At 41.9% G+C, this 16,583-nt stretch overlaps 4 protein-coding genes across 9 annotated transcripts in view; 2 read left to right on the forward strand and 2 right to left on the reverse strand.

Moving 5' to 3' along the window:
• The window catches only part of LOC126556746 (attractin), a 317,924-nt gene extending 317,125 nt beyond the window's left edge, over positions 1–799 (forward strand). The window contains exons 5-7 of the mRNA XM_050212216.1: positions 294–380; positions 459–540; positions 613–799. Of these exons, the coding sequence (XP_050068173.1) occupies positions 294–380; positions 459–540; positions 613–767 (324 nt within the window). The 3' untranslated portion in view covers positions 768–799. The remainder of the gene's footprint in view (positions 1–293; positions 381–458; positions 541–612) is intronic.
• The window catches only part of LOC126559328 (complexin), a 553,464-nt gene that overhangs the window by 438,576 nt on the left and 98,305 nt on the right, over positions 1–16,583 (reverse strand). The gene's annotated exons all lie outside the window — the stretch shown is intronic.
• The window catches only part of LOC126557182 (ATP-dependent RNA helicase SUV3 homolog, mitochondrial), a 304,903-nt gene that overhangs the window by 160,168 nt on the left and 128,152 nt on the right, over positions 1–16,583 (forward strand). The window contains exons 2-4 of one of the 2 annotated variants that reach the window (XM_050212866.1): positions 5,614–5,936; positions 6,005–6,508; positions 6,576–8,069. In XM_050212866.1, the coding sequence (XP_050068823.1) occupies positions 5,624–5,936; positions 6,005–6,508; positions 6,576–8,062 (2,304 nt within the window). In that variant the 5' untranslated portion in view covers positions 5,614–5,623 and the 3' untranslated portion in view covers positions 8,063–8,069. Of the gene's footprint in view, positions 1–5,589; positions 5,937–6,004; positions 6,509–6,575; positions 8,070–16,583 lie in introns of those variants that run through there. The other variant, XM_050212865.1, reaches the window with a different exon arrangement.
• LOC126559008 (charged multivesicular body protein 3) lies at positions 4,258–4,987 on the reverse strand. The gene is made up of 2 exons (XM_050215104.1): positions 4,943–4,987; positions 4,258–4,881 (listed from the first exon to the last, which is right to left on the reverse strand). The coding sequence occupies exons 1-2, from the start codon at positions 4,985–4,987 to the stop codon at positions 4,258–4,260; spliced, it is 669 nt and encodes a 222-aa protein (XP_050071061.1).

Here is a 16,583-nt window from a genome sequence, read left to right on the forward strand (position 1 = left end):
TCCCGTTTTGTATCGTAATAATAGTCTGTTATTATGTCCCGATAAAAGTTTTGTCATTTCATTTGAGAGATCTGGTAAGGTTTCATATAGCTACAGCCTCCATGACACGTTCATAGGTCGAGTAACCTCCGTAAAAGACTTGGGAGTGTAGGTGGATGAGACTCTCTTTTGTATTGTACTCGTTAACCGTTCTATTTTCAATAAATCCTTGGGTCTGAGTATCAGATATTCCTACGAGTTAATCCATGCGGCAGACCGAATAATTCGAATAAATAAATAAATTTTAATTGCAGGTGTTGGTCGAGATTGAAAGTAGAGAATACAACGAGCTATCGCCAGCTGTAGAAAATATTACCGCTGCGCCCCGGAAACGTAAAAAGGTAACTTATTTTCCATGTTTAAACATTCTTTCATTCATTCATTCGTTAAGTCAAACAACCATTTTTTGTCGCTTGCAGGACTCACCCAGTCCAATCGCGCTGGAGCCATGTGAAGGTAACAGGGCGGCAGTTCTTTCGCTTCTAGTCCGGCTGCCAACGGGTAAGTTCATGATGTGATAATTGCAAATTCAAAGGACACCCAGTTCATCACGATGTTCCTACTTTCCTTCAGGTGGCCTTCAGCATTCTCCTCCTGGTCAATCGGCAGGTCTTGCCGTCGCAAGTGCATTAGTAACGTTAGGAAACCCACGACGCTCGTCGATAGAACATCCGAAGGAACCTAAGACTAAGCGTAAGCAGAGCCAACACCCTGATAGTTGTATATAAATATCATGTCTACGTGCATGCATCCCACACGGGTGGAACACATATAAGCAAGTGTGTGCGGGATCTGTTGGTGGGGCACTAGCCTAGCCTATATCCCACTGCACCAAGAGGGAACCATTGAGGCACACATATGGCTCGGCAAAGTACATATTACATTAAACCCAACAAAACCAAGGCATACACCGGCAAGTGATGAAAAGCGAAGGTTTTAAAACGGCCAAACGAATGGTAATGATTGGATAGGGGATAAGCGTGTGCGCAAACCGAGATATAGTACCATTGGCTTTTACAAAGCCTCTGGATAAAAAGCAGAGTCTGAAACTAGGAACACGGTCGGCGCTGCTGAAAGGCGCTGAATTTACAACAATAATGCTAATAATTAATTACACTACCAATAATTATACTACTGATGGCCGGGAAACAGGTGTACCCCGTGGCAAAAAGGCAACGATACGAGTAGGAGTTCGGATAGTTGGAGGGATTAGATTATCACTTTTAAAAAAAATGCGTAGTATCGTAACAGAAATACGGCAGTAGGAGCGCGAACTCTGTCGCACTCTATTGAGTTGTGCTTTAAGTAATTTCTTTTCTGTCCACTGAAGAGTGTGTAAAGTAGCGAACACCGTGCATAGATCTTAGTTGGGATTTTTTCACATAATTTAATGTAAAACGTGTGGTTATTTGTGTGGCATAGTTTTCGGCATACGGGGCGAGTTAAGGAAAAAATATCAGTTTGGGGTTTTATTTTTGTGAGGATGTAAAAGCTGTCTCTTTGCCTCACTATTAACAGGACCTTTATCAATCATTTCGCCAGAAGTGTGTATGTGTGTGCTTACAGTGGTGATTGCATTCTCCTGTACAAAATGGTACAAAACTGAAGGCTACACAAAATACTCATACAATAAGAGTTTCGTGCTATTCGAACTATTCATTTCCCGTTTTAGTTTCTGGTCCGTTTTTCTGACAGATTATGATGGAATAAATCCGCGGGAAGGTAGAGGATGACGGTTAACTTTTTGTTTTAAATTTCAAATTTGTGCAATTTTACCTGCAGGCCAAACGTTGTGTGAAGGTGGGTCATGGAATCATCGCCAAATTCATATGACCGTTTTTATTGCAAAAAAGCAACAATGACTGAAACGAACTCATAATTACGCTACCGCTAATGTAAAGGAACAAACTGCGTACGCAAATAATACAAAGTAAAATACAACCCGAGGAAGTAATAATGAACAAAAGTAGCCGAAACCACCCCGGGAATGATGAATAGAAGAGGGTAGCTGCGTAGTGGTGTTAGCAAAAAAGGGAAACATTGTGATGATTATTAGGAATACGTACTAATCGCAAGACGCGCATCGGTTTTGTGTTTGTTCTTTCGGTTCCGCCGTGGCCCCGAGGTTTGATATTGTGCATGGGAGGATCATCATCACAGGATCATGATCATCGCTCTGCCTCACGTCTGTTGTACTACGCTACCAGCAGGTTTCGGTAGAAAGCGTGTGCTTGCAACCGATTATGTTACTCCTGATCCTTCTGTGCACGGTTTGTATATTTAGGGTGCAACAAAAATAGCAATAGGTTTCATCAGGATCTGTGTTGTGTTCTCTTTTGCAAAGCATTAGAATAAGGAGGTTACACAGTAAAGAAGGGTTGGGATTAACACAGGAAAACCCGGTTTAAAAACTCGGACAATGTACGCGATATGCGTTCAAAATCAAAAATAAACAGGCGTGTCGGTTTGAAAATTGAAGCAAAAGCGCTATACTAGCATATAAATAATTGCAACGAAGAAAAAAAAAGGAAGGGAGCGAAAGCTAAACAACTATGTTTTGCTTTTATTCAATTTGTGTGTTTGGATCGCGCAAAAAAGCCGACTGCAACTTTTCGAAGAATGCTTTGCTGCCTTCCAACAATTTAGCTTATTAAGTGTGCTCGTGTGTTTCGGGTTTGCAGTGAGAGACTGTGACTATGATATATATGGACATACATACATCTATACATATACAATGATCGCCAATAAAATAAGACCACCTACTATTACACATCATGTACAAATGATATTGTAAAGCCAATTTTCAACGAATCGACCTAGTTTTTTTTGTGAAAGTTAGTTGAAGTTTATTAGTTCTTTTTTCGATTCTGATGGCTAAATGGCTTAAACATATTAGACCATAAAATAAGACCATCCATCATTTTTTTAAATTCAAACAAAAAAATCTTCATGGTTTTGGGCATTCCTTCTTCACCTTTTTCAACTCTAGGTTTGGTTAGGTGTGTTGGGTGTTCAAACATGTTTCATGTTTTCTTTTTATTACACAATAATTGATGAGTTTATCGACAAACATAAAGATACTATAGATAGTTCAATTGCTAATGTAATTGTATCATTATACCAAAATTTGGTAAAGTTATACCTAATAGAAGTATCGAAATCAGCCTTTTGAAAAGTGGACATGTAAGTGTTCTTATATTATTGGCGTATTACACATACTGAACATATATTTAATTACGAGGACGCATCGTTGTCCGGTTTCCGACACAGACACACACACACACACACACACACACACACACACACACACACACACACACATACACTGCACTTTTAATCCAAGCATCATCGTACGCGTGTCACATGGGGTGTATTTCTTTCTTTTAAATATTTGTTTTGTTAGCTAGTTTGATTTGGGATTTCGAGATATGCTAAGCCGGTAGAATCGATCGCGACCGAGAGATAGAGGAACCGCAACACCGAACCGGTTATACGTTAAGCAATAAGGGAATACCTGCGCTATGTGGTCGCAGTATGGAAAGGATAAAATTTTAACCAGATCGAACACAGAGTGAGTGCGCCACTGCAATGCAAGAAAGACGCATAAATACAGCTGATTAAGGTAAAGCGTAAAGTACGGTACAGTTAGGTGTGAATTAGAACGGAAGGAAGGAAGAAGAAAAGCCGGAAAGGATAGTTGGAGCAAGTGGAAAGCGACTTTAACCGCAAAAAATAAGAAAATCAAATATAAAAACCACTCCACTCATACAAAACCAGACGAAAAACATCAGATAAGAAAAGGAAGGGAAGAAACTAGAAAAGAAAAAAAAACAAGTATTTTATGGCATTTGTTGCGGTAATAAAAGAAAAATCAACAATACAAAAGCGAACTTGAACTGAAAAAACGGAAAAACCGGACGTATGGGATGAAAGAAGTATATACATCGAGCGACGAGGTAAGTTAAGTTAGCATTTATTTTAGTAACACTCATAATCTGGGAAGAAATTCCTTTCAGGATATATTTTTTATACTTTAACTTGTTAATCATTCGTAATAGGGAAAAACAAAAGCGGAACGAAAATACCTAGTTTGATCGTAACTGACAAACAGTGCCTTTTAAGTGGTGTTTCTGTGAGGATGTACTAAAGCATCCCGCTCTAATAGGGCGGCCAGTACTGGGAGGGAGCGAGAAGTGGAGGTGGGCAATAGCGCTCTGTTCACGATCGCAGTGCCTGCAACCGGTTCTGCATTTCCTTCATATCGTCCTCTTCATCCTCCGGTTCCTCCTCCTCGGCACGCGACGTCGACGGTCCATCTTTCGAGGGAGTTGCAAGCGGCGTGGCCGGCGCCTCACCAAGCTTACCAGCCGTAATCTCCCACAGCACGTTGTCGATCTCCTTTTGCGCTTCCTCTTCCATCTCCTCCACGTCTTCGAGCGATTCCATCGTTTCGTCGATCATTTCCTCGATGATGCCGGCCTTCATCATCTCCTTGGACATTTCGCGCATCGTACCGGCAACCTCAGGCAGCTTGACGAGCGCCTGCATCGCCTGCATCACTTCGGTCGACTTGGCCAACGAACCGGCGACGCGCACCGTTGCCATCTGGTTCTTCATCTGTAGCTGCACGGAATTGATGTGCGCTTTGCTGGTGTAGATTTTGTTGATCGCTTTCCGCGAACGGATGAGCTCTTTCGCGAGGATGGTACACACCTCTTTGTCATTCTTTTTGGCCGCTTCTTTGAGCGATCGTTTAATTTTATCTTCCTCCCGCTGGATGGAGCGTATCTGTCGGTCGAGTGCGAATGATTCTTTGCGTAGCTTGGACGACCATTCTTGGACCTGCGAATGAATGTGTTAAACAGGTAGAGAAGCCATTTTAACCACAATTATGTTTGCTTACCATATCTTTCGGGTTACGGTCCTGCGATTTGCCAAACAGACCCATGATTGTTGCTATTGCACGACGGAATAATGAAGCGGTTCACACAAAACACACCGCGGACACTGCACGGGATAAACTAAGATTTTAACAGAAGCTTTAAATAAATAACTAATTAGAGATGAAAAACTTGTTAAAAGCGCACCCTCGTTGCTTCTTTTCACAGCCAGCTTATTGTTTGGATTTTGTTTTGTTATGATTCACTACCAAGCAGGGTAGCAGTCGATTCCCAGCGAAGGAATGAATGTATGTGCCCTTGAGTTTGACAGTTGTGCAATGGGTTGGGTAACTTGCAATTTGCTATTTAATTTACCTATCAATAGATATGACATAAAGGAACATCTTTTCCCACTACAGGAAACGTGGAAAATGATTTTACTTTTATTCTATCCCGATAATCTAATTTTATAGGTGCTTTTTCCTATTTTAAGCGAATGTAAACAAACACTTACCATTGTGCACGGTTCTGTACGTGCGCTTGTGTGTGCTTCCATTTTGACAGCTGTTTCTGTCAGCACACGTGCAAGTTCAAAACAAAGTGAACTCGCCCTCCGAATGTGTTGCTTGCTGTGTAGGCGCAATATTTAGACCGGCTTCTGGGGGACTGGATGAATTACACAATACTGTAGTAGGTTACACAAAATGCTGGCAAATGGTCACAGATGGACAAGATGCTGTCGGAGAGTGTTAAATTCGGTTCAAGTTGCATCGAGCACAACGATAGGCGTTCGACGAATATTGTACCCAAACAGTAGCACTGCAGCACAATCGTATCGAGGCAAGAAAGATGATAGTCGATTGTTTACTCCAATTCCGATACGACCTAGCCCGGACGATATCAATGTCGGTGCCGAGCTGACCGGTGTGTTGGATAAGGCAGAAATGTTGAAGGTGATACTAAAGTTCAGCAATCGGAAAGAAATCAAGTTTCTTTGTCTGGAAAATGGCATCGATTGTAAGTTGTTTTTCTATTGAATATTCTCTTACTAGATGCTAACATACATTTCTGAACCAATATTGTAGCCAATCTTCAACAGCAAGCCTTTATCAGTTTTCGGAAGTACTGTCTCGAAACGGATGCCCTACCGGCCGATCTACACGTCGTGCTCAGCGACATACTGCAGGGAGCGGGTCACGTTGATGACATCTTCCCATACTTTTTGCGCCACGTTAAGCAAATTTTCCCACACCTCGAGTGTATGGATGATTTGAAGAAAATATCGGACCTTCGGCAACCGGCCAACTGGTACCCGAATGCGCGCGGCATGAACCGGAAGGTAATTTTTCACTCCGGTCCAACCAATTCGGGCAAAACGTACCACGCAATGGAGCGTTTCCTCACTGCCAAATCGGGTGTATACTGTGGACCGCTAAAATTGCTGGCCAGCGAAGTGTACAACAAGAGCAATCAGCGAGGAACACCGTGCGATTTGGTAACGGGCGAGGAGCGCAAATTTGCTAACCCGGATGGCAAACCGTCCGCACACGTGGCTTGCACGGTAGAGATGACTTCAATCAATCAGCCCTGTGAGTGCTTAAGGAAATGGTCAGCATGTAATTAGAGGGCAAGAATCAATGTTGTCCTTCGTTTCAGATGAAGTAGCAGTAATTGATGAAATACAGCTTCTTAAGGACGTTGGCCGGGGATGGGCTTGGACAAGAGCTTTCCTAGGCCTAATGGCAGAAGAAATTCACGTGTGCGGTGAACCCGGCACGGCGGATTTGTTACAGAAGCTGTGTGAAACGACACACGAATCGCTCGAAGTGCGCAATTACAAACGTCTCACGCCACTGCACATCGAAGATCAAGCACTGCAAACACTGGACAATGTTCTGCCGGGCGATTGTATTGTGTGCTTCAGCAAGAACGATATTTATGCCGTGTCGCGGGAAATTGAAGCGCGCGGGAAAGAGGTGGCAGTTATTTATGGTGGCCTGCCACCTGGGACGAAGCTAGCACAGGCGGCTAAATTTAACGATCCCAACAATAGCTGCAAGGTACTGGTAGCAACGGATGCGATCGGTATGGGCCTGAACCTAAGCATACGGCGTGTAATATTCTACTCGATGATCAAACCGACCATGAACCAGAAGGGTGAAAAAGAGATGGACACAATATCCGTTTCGGCGGCACTTCAGATCGCGGGTCGAGCCGGTCGGTACGGCATGAAGTGGGAGGAGGGTTACGTGACGACATTCAAGGCGGAAGATTTACCAACACTCAAAGGTATACTGGCACAAACACCGGATCCTCTGTCGCAAGCTGGTCTGCATCCGACTGCAGACATGATCGAGCTGTACGCTTACCACCTACCAAACGCGACCCTCAGCAACTTGATGGAGATTTTCGTGTCCCTCAGCACGGTAGACGATTCGCTTTACTTTATGTGCAACACCGAGGATTTTAAGTTCCTGGCCGAAACAATTCAACACGTACCGCTTCCACTGAGGGCACGGTACATTTTCTGCTGTGCCCCAATCAACCGCAACATGCCCTTTGTCTGCTCAATGTTCCTTAAGTACGCACGACGGTACAGCCGCAACGAACCCGTTACGTTTGATTGGTTGTGCAATCAGTGTGGTTGGCCGTTCCAGCTACCTCGCACCATTATCGATCTCGTACACCTAGAGGCCGTGTTCGATGTGTTGGATCTGTACCTGTGGTTAAGCTACCGCTTTCCGGACCTCTTTCCCGACGAGAAGCTGGTGCGCGACATTCAGCGCGAGCTGGACGATATCATTCAGCAGGGTGTGTTTCAAATAACGAAACTGTTGAAAAATTCCGAAACAGCCGTCTCCACCAACACACCGGACGAGGACTCGTTCGTGATGCGGCAGAAGAAGAGCAAGTACTATCGGGAAGCGGGTACCGGGACGGGTGGAACGCGCGGCAGACTAACGGAGCGGTTGCTGGCGCAGGGCCTGCTAACACCAGCCATGTTGCAAGAGTTGAAGCAAGAATGGGATCAACAGGCGAAGCGCACGGGCAAGGGCGCATCGGAGGACAACGAGGACGATCCGTTCGATGGTGGCAAGAAGGGTCCGGGACGGCGAAAAGCGACACGTGGCAAGGGAAAGTAAAATATCGGTTGGCCAATAATAGCCAGAATTGTTGGAAATAAAAATATCGAAGCGTTGATAGTACATGTACGCTTAGTTGGTGTTGTATGTGCGCTTTATACTGTACCTTTTCTGCTAAGAGTTATACGCCTAACGGTATGCAACGCGTGGTACAGTTTGTTGGGTAATTTTTTACGGGTAATTTTTCCACCTGTTGGGAAATAATTTACACAAGCTTTCTATTCTTGTACGATAAAACATATTGTAATTTAACGGGAAACCTGCGGACTATAGAATCAAAGGGAGAGTTGTTCCACAAAAGGATGCGCGATCTAAAGACAAATCAGACGCTCCGATCGGACCAAAAATGAGCGAGTTATCACCGATTCACTGCAGAAAACACCTTTTCGTGGAATAACTGAGTGAGGGATGAAGGATTTGAGGTGAGGTGTTTCACAAAAGGATACGCAGTAAAAAACAAATACAACGCCTAGTGCAAATCTGATCGGAACGCTCTGGTCGGATAAAAAATGAGTAAGTTATCACCGATTTACCGCAGAAAATCCTTCTTTTTTGTGGAATAATTTAGCTAAGGGTTAAGGGATCGGGGTGGGGTGCTCTTCAAAACAATGTGCGACTAAAAGACGCATCCAACGGTGGGCCATTCATCCCGATCGGACCAAAACTGTGCCAGTTATCACCGATTTTCCATGGGAATGCTCGGATTTTCCTCCATAACTGGGCGAGGGGATGGAGGGATCGGGTTTTGGTGTTCTACAAAAAGATGCGCGGCCTAAACACACATCCAACGGTAGGTCATTCATCCCGATCGGACGAAATCTGAGCCAGTTATCGCCGATTTTCCATGGGAATACTGGGTTTTTCTTCCATAACTGGGTGAAGGGATGGAGGGATCGGGTTGGGATGTTCTACAAAAAGATGCGCGGCCTAAACACACATCCAACGGTAGGTCATTCATCCCGATCGGACGAAAACTGAGCCAGTTATCGTCGATTTTCCACGGGAATGCTGCTGGCGGAATTTCCCGGGAATTTGTGAAAAATTCCCCTTAATCCCCTTCGATATCAAAAATCACGTTGTGGAGGTCTTTTTAAACGATGTAGGAAGAAAGAAACAAAAATGAGAATGAAAAATTTAAAATTGAAGAACAAACTTAAAACGGCATGGAAAAATATTTATCATCTCGGAAAGAAATTATTTTCCAATCCCTTTTTAAAACTTCCATTTGCTACCTCCTTGGATTCATGCTCTCCTGTTACTCCTGGTCGAATTTTGCCGCATGAAATTGGGTCGGTTTTGGCCGAAAATTTGCCACCAGGAGCGAGTGGTAGTAACAGGAGAGCATGCTTTCGAAAAGGTAGCTCGTGCCGGTCGAAAATTTCAAAAATCAGTTTTATAATCCGAAGTCAATTTAAAAAGTTGATTTCCAAATTAAAAGTTCCAATGCAACTTTAAAATTGACTTTGGATTTTAAGATTGATTTTTTAAATTTTCGGCCGGCACGAGCTACCTTTTCGAAAGCAGTGTCTTTAGTTCGCGCATCTTTTTGTAGAATACCTCAACCCGATCCATCCACCCCCTGGCCCAGTTATGGAGGAAAAACCCAGTATTCCCATGGAAAATCGGCGATAACTGGCTCAGTTTTGGTCCAATCGGGATGAATGACCTACCGTTGGATGTGTGTTTAGGCCGCGCATCTTTTTGTAGAACACCTCAACCCGATCCCTCCATCCCTTCACCCAGTTATGGAGGAAAAACCCAGTATTCCCATGGAAAATCGGCGATAACTGGCTCAGTTTTCGTTCGATCGGGATGAATGACCTACCGTTGGATGTGTGTTTAGGCCGTGCATCTTTTTGTAGAACACCCCAACCCGATCCCTCCACTCCCTCGCTCAGTTATGGAGGAAAAACCCAGTATTCCCATGGAAAATCGGTGATAACTGGCTCAGTTTTCGTTCGATCGGGATGAATGACCTACCGTTGGATGTGTCTTTAGTTCGCGCATCTTTTTGTAGAATACCCCAACCCGATCCATCCACCCCCTGGCCCAGTTATGGAGGAAAAACCCAGTATTCCCATGGAAAATCGGCGATAACTGGCTCAGTTTTGGTCCAAACGGGATGAATGACCTACCGTTGGATGTGTGTTTAGGCCGCGCATCTTTTTGTAGAACACCTCAACCCGATCCCTCCATCCCTTCACCCAGTTATGTAGGAAAAACCCAGTATTCCCATGGAAAATCGGTGATAACTGGCTCAATTTTTGTTCGATCGGGATGAATGACCTACAGTTGGATGTGTCTTTAGATCGCGCATCGTTTTGTAGAACACCCCAACCCGATTCCTCCATCCCTTCACCCAGTTATGGGGGAAAAACCCAGCATTCCCATGGAAAATCGGCGATAACTGGTTCAGTTTTGGTCCGATCGGGATGAATGACCCACCGTCGGATGTGTCTTTAGTCCACACGTCTTTTTGTAGAACACCCCAACCCGATCCCTCCATCCCCTCGCCCAGTTATGGAGGAAAAAGGGGTTTATTTGCGGAAAATCAGTGATTACTCATTCGTTCCTGGTCCGATCGTAGCGTGCTGCGTATCATTGGATGCGACTTTGAGTCGCGTCTCGTTTTGTGCAACACCCTACCCCGATCCCTTCACCCCTCGCTCAGTCATTCCACAAAAAAAGATTTTTGCTTCTTTCTTCTTCTTTCTTCTCCTTTTTGGCTTAACGACCTTTAATCCTCAAACGCTCCTTTCTCACACCCCACCACAATCTATGTGGCAACTATTGGGAGGCTTCAGGGAGGTGGCAACTATTGGGAGAGAAAATTCCTGCTTGCCGGAGGCTCTGACCGTGATAGAGCCCGACTCGGAAGCAGAGTATCAGTTGACAGCGACGATCTCGAGGCATTAGAGGGGTTCTGCTGCCTTTGTACGATCGTAATTTCGGACAAAAACAGACGAAATGCACGATATATCGCACACTGATACGTCCGGAGGACACTTTCGAACGGCGGGTGCTAAGGACTATCTTCGGTGGTGTGCGAGCGAGTAGGGTGTGTGGAGCAGGAGAATTAACTACGAGCTAGCTGAGCTGTTTGGCGGTGCTGATATCCTGACTGTGGTCAATGCCGGCGTTAAGGCGACGTTAAGCTAAATAGAAGAAGAAGTATGTAAATCACATTATGTAAAGGAATGGTAAATGAAGTCAATTTAATTATGAAATCATACGTGTTGTACGTCACTACAGGTTCACTTATAAAAGCAAAGTAAAAGCAAACGCAACGTTCGATATGGCATTTGATTTTATTGAATCACTTTCGTAAAACAGGGTATTGTTACATGCTGATGCACTACTGTACTTCCGTGAGCTTCGGTGCAACTTTCTCCACGGAATGAAAGCTCCATTGGAGCGGATTACTGGTTGGAAAGCTTCTTTGCTTTGCTGCTACTGTTGTCGGTTGGGTACAGGTTTTTTTTTTTTATTGGTTTTGTTTTGTAAGCTTTGCAACAGCTACAAATGTTTGCTTTTGTTCTATTGTTTTCTTCGCCTTTTGTTTTACAATCCTGAATCCTGATCGGATTCATCATGCAACATTATATCAGTTCGTTTTGTTAGGGGTTTTCTTTTTGGTAAGGTTTGTTCTTTGATACGCTAAAAGCTTTTCGCACGGTGTTGTGCTTTTTGTAAACATTATTTAACAGTTTTAAGAGCCTTTCTGACGGGTTTGCACGCTTTCGGAGCTAATTTAGAAGTGATCGAATGAAAAATATTCGCTACGATAGAGCTATTACATAGATTCCGGTTTTCTGCTTTTAGTTTCCATGTTCATGATACTCAAAAAACAAGATACAAGTTGCAAAACAGTATGCCCAAAAAAACACATATTCAATTATCATCCAATTTAAAGCTCTTATCGATAAGTTTTGCTTCCAATAGTTTTATGCTGCTGCAACTTTTGATCAACAGCTTTTGTTTAGGTTGCGTTTTTTTTGTTTTAGTTTTTAGAATATTAGTTGTCTTCAAGTTTCAATTTAATTTAGCATATTTTATGTTTTCGGTCTAAAGTTATGCATTCCACTACTTCATTTTTGTGGTGCATTGAAAGTTGTATTTTTTTTTTCCTCTAGAAGAAATTGCTAAACGCACAGCTTCAAACAGATGATAGGAGATGAAGCAAGGAAGTCTCAAGGGAAGGAAGAAAAATAGTTCCAAAAGCAAAATAAAAATAAAATAACACAATGCGTTATGTTGTCAGTTTTGCTGTCACCATACACTACTAGCCGTCTTTCTAGTAGACGGCGTGATAGTCACTTAGCAGCAGTCAGAATACCTATCGAAACTGAGGCTGACCTGATTCCGCACCTGATTCACGCCTTCCTGTACCGACGATCGGTGCGAAAATGGCGTCCCATTTTTACAGTTCGCTCCGACTGTCGCCACAGGAAAGGTGCATGCCGGAGGTCATTTTTAGTCGGTCTGGTTTTGGGGTTAGTTAAGGGAATAAAGGGAGAGCGAATGGGAGCGAAATGGGAGTCAATTTATTGGTGCTTGCTTTCGTGGAGCTGTGTGCAAACTACTGCTAAACTGGTTCCTGTAGTGATGTGTGAGTTTGTCTGTGTTATTTATTTATTTATATTAATTATCGCATATATATGTATCAACAATAACTACGACGAGGTGACTTCGTAAACGATCTGGCAGATATCTGCCCGAATGCGTAAAGTTTTTTTTCCTTTCTCTTTCGGGCTTCTTAAATCGTGTGAGGTGTCGCCATACGTTACTCCTCCAGAGTTAAGTCTTGTTTCGCTTCATTTTGTGACATTTTTTGTTTGTTTCTACTACAAGACTGTTACATAAGTTCACTGTCCACCCGCCCGCTGCCATATAACTGACTGACGCTACAAGGACAAAAAAGCAAAGGGAACTAGCCACTTTATTTTAGCCTCTGTCTGGCATAAGGTCGCCCCAGTTGCTTGTACGCTTTATCACTGAGTTGGGGGGTTTTTTTTTTGGGGAACTTGGTTTTTGCCTTTTTAGATACTTTTGGTTGGTTGCTTTCTATCCTTAACTTATCTAAATATATACGGGTATGACGTCGTTGTTTGTTTCGGTGCTCTTTCTTTATCTGATGGTAGGTGGTAGTAAAAAAGAAATAGTTTTAAGGACTGCTGTTGCTTGACAATCAACTACTTTATCTACTGCTGGATATGTTAAAATACAGTTCGGTGTTTTTGTCTGTTGGGCACATGCAGTAGCAGTAGTAGAACTAATACTACAAGTGGAAACAGTTCTGCTTTGCAAAACCCTGGCTAAAACACAGCAAAACTGTGCAATTTTTAAAAACTTGCTACCACCCAATCGCTTACATGCTATCATTCTAGGTTATCAGGTGCATTTTTGTGTGCGTGTGTATGTTTCGCCTTTTGTTTTGTATTATGGTAGAATGGTTAGTTTAAATTTAGGTGGTTGGTTCAGGTTACTTTAACGTTTAAGATTGCTTTTACGAATTTCATCACTTCTGTGATCGATGCGATGCGTCAATCGGTACGCGATCACTGTACAGCTAAAATTTCGGAGGCGAGAGAAATATGCCGATTTCTTCGTGATTGTGATCGGATATTACCACTACCACACGTTTGATTGGTTGATCTATTTCTTGGTTGCATTGTTGAGGTTTGCACCATTCGGAGTGGATATTCGGTGTGACTGTTCGCCTCTATTCTATACGATACGTTTAAAACGTTTTCCGTTCGCTTAAGCTACAGTATCAGACCATTCGTTCGTGGAGGGCGTGTCGGTGTGTTTTGGGTTCAGGTGTGCCGTGTTCGGAAATGCAACTAGTGGATAGTGGATTTTGGTTATATGCCGTATCGTTTGATGGAACCGTTAGGAAAGATTTTTCAAATTTAATTTATTTTAAATAAAATGCTCTTGAAATGTTCGGAAAGAAAGCTGCTACAACACTGCCTCAGCAAACGTGTAGTGGTTTGACATAAATGGAGTGAAACGTCAGCTTGTACGCCAGCGATGACAGATCGGTCTGTCACTAGGTGTTACGACATTACTTAGCAACCTGAACAAGACAAGAAGACTAGAACAAACCGAGAGGCAGTTACAGTGCTGGACAATAGAATAAGATCTCCAAATGTCAAATTATGCTATGTGGGATGAAAGTAATGTAAAAAATGTTAAATAAATAGATAAATAAACAAATGTTTTAATTAATATGGCTCCCAAAGGAATTCATGTCAAACTTGATGCTTCTACCTGTGAGAACCACAGCAAAATCGAATAAAAGCATCACCATCATGTGAATTTTGTATAAAATGCATGCCAATCAATGCATAAAAATAAAATCTCAAATAAAGCTCAACAGTTTTGGGACACAAGAAAATAATTATTTCTATATCTGAGCTTGCACGTAGCTTTAAGTTGAAAAGTATATGAGAGAGAGAGAGAGAGAGAGAAAGAGAGAGAGAGAGAGAGAAAGATGCCCAAAGCTATTAAAATTATTGTTTGATTTTTATAGTTGATGAATTATTCTTTTTTTATTGTCCATCACTGCATGTAGGGGGAAAGTTTTCGACGATGATATCGCATCGAACAATTAAAGCAAAACAAATTACAAACAGAAATACTGAGTAAGTTTTTTCTTCTTCTTAAAAGCGGACCAGTTTTGTGTAAAATTGTGTAAGAAGTAGGAACATTTATTGTTTCTTTCCATCAACGAGCCATACGTACACACTAAAACACCAAGACACCGAAATGAAGCAAGTGTTTGTTGTTAGTAGTAGAGTGTTTTATTTCACGTGTTATTTTTTTTATTCACACCGATAGATAGTGAGCGAGAGAGGTAGAGCAGAAGAGTAGTGAGCTAAAATGAGACAGACAGAGTATGTTTGTACATGCTTTCGGATAGATTACTTACCTTGCCATACTTAAAGCCCTCAGTCCATTTACCACACAACGTAGAATGAAATAAATAATCTGAAATGGGTGGTTTTATCACGCTGTTGTGAGTAAGTACACAGCATCAAAGAAAAGGAAATAAAAATAGCCTAAATAATTAAATAAAATGAGAGTTTTCTGATAAAAATACAAAAATTAACTAAACTAAAAGAAAATGGTAATGATAAAAAAAGAAACAGTTTTTAAATTCCTCAACAACAGTTAGTAAAACATCAAGTAGAACAACGAAGAGTGTAAGAAGCACATACACACACACACACCCACACCAATAAGATTAGACATGTATACACATATGAAACAAATTTACCAAACACATAAACGAAAAAAGAAAAACAAATAAACATCACAACGATACAGATAAAATGTAAAACACACACACACACACCGACACCAAATACAAAAATACACAAATACACGCAAACGGGTTTAAGGTTTTTTCTGTTGTTTTGTTTTTCCTTAAATATGTTTTGCCTTTTTCGTGCTTCATTTGCTACTTTTGTTTTAAATCTTCTTTCTCGGTTTTTACTTCTTCATTTGTTAATACGTTTCCTTTTGTTTCCATTTGGATGTTGTTGTTGTTGTTGTTGGTGGTGGTGTTGTTCGCCTGTTTTGCACTGCTGCTACACTTCTTTTCTTCCCCTTTTTGTTTATTTTTTTGTCATTCCATTGGCCATTCACAATTCTGTTTTCCTTTCACTTGATCTTACACGAATGGTTTAAAACTTTAGTTAAACAATAAATAGAAAAAAAAAACGCGGGCGCGCACACACACACAGACTCTCTTTTCCATTGTCTTTCCATGAGAAGAAGTGTTGTTTTCCATTGTTGTTATATTATAATCAATGATGAGTAATATATGTAGCAATTTGTTCATCTTTTCAAACATTTTAGGGTTTTCATTTCGTTTAAGTAGTACGAGTAATAAGTGTTATACATGTTTCAATAGGTTATACAATACGCTCGAAGTGTACGCTTTTGATGGAGGAGTTCTACCGTTTTCGTTCATTGCAGTACTGCTATTTGCAGTACTTTCCTTTACTGTTTTGTGTTTATTGTTAAAGTTGTTGGGCTTAGCATGAAGATAGCACTAGGCATTTCGAGAGATTAAAATGGTTAGAATAAGTAGCGTGGTTTAAGAGTTACGCTTAATGTGGTTCCGACGCGGGAGGAAAGAGAACATTTGCTCAATGGAGCAAAAGTATATTCAGTGATTTTTTAAAAACAAATAGCTTCGGATAGATTTCTTTTTGAGCAGAGTAGAGCAGCGTAGAGTAAAAGAGTGTGAAAAGAGTGAAGAAAAAAAATAGTGAAATAGTAAAAATTTCAAATACAGATGAAAGGAGGAAAGGATGGAACAGTTAACTTTCTCTAGTTTTCCCGAAATGAACCCAGCGAAACCTCTCGTTATGTTACCGTGTACGGCTTTTCGTTGATCGATGACCGTGTCTAATGTGGCTAATGATTTTTTTTCTCCTAGCTTGCTGTAGCTTTTACTGCTGCGGTAAGCTTTACACAGTCGGCAAGTGTTATATTCACACTAGGGGGG

The sequence above is a fragment of the Anopheles maculipalpis genome, chromosome 2RL, assembly GCF_943734695.1.
Source record: "Anopheles maculipalpis chromosome 2RL, idAnoMacuDA_375_x, whole genome shotgun sequence".
Taxonomy (NCBI): domain Eukaryota; kingdom Metazoa; phylum Arthropoda; class Insecta; order Diptera; family Culicidae; genus Anopheles; species Anopheles maculipalpis.

Bases quoted from the DNA above. Each gene is read 5' to 3' on its own strand.
- LOC126559008 (XM_050215104.1), bottom strand. From the start codon at position 4,987: ATGGGTCTGTTTGGCAAATCGCAGGACCGTAACCCGAAAGATATG. The intron at 4,882-4,942 runs GTAAGCAAACAT...ATTCATTCGCAG, and splicing joins ACCGTAACCCGAAAGATATG to GTCCAAGAATGGTCGTCCAA.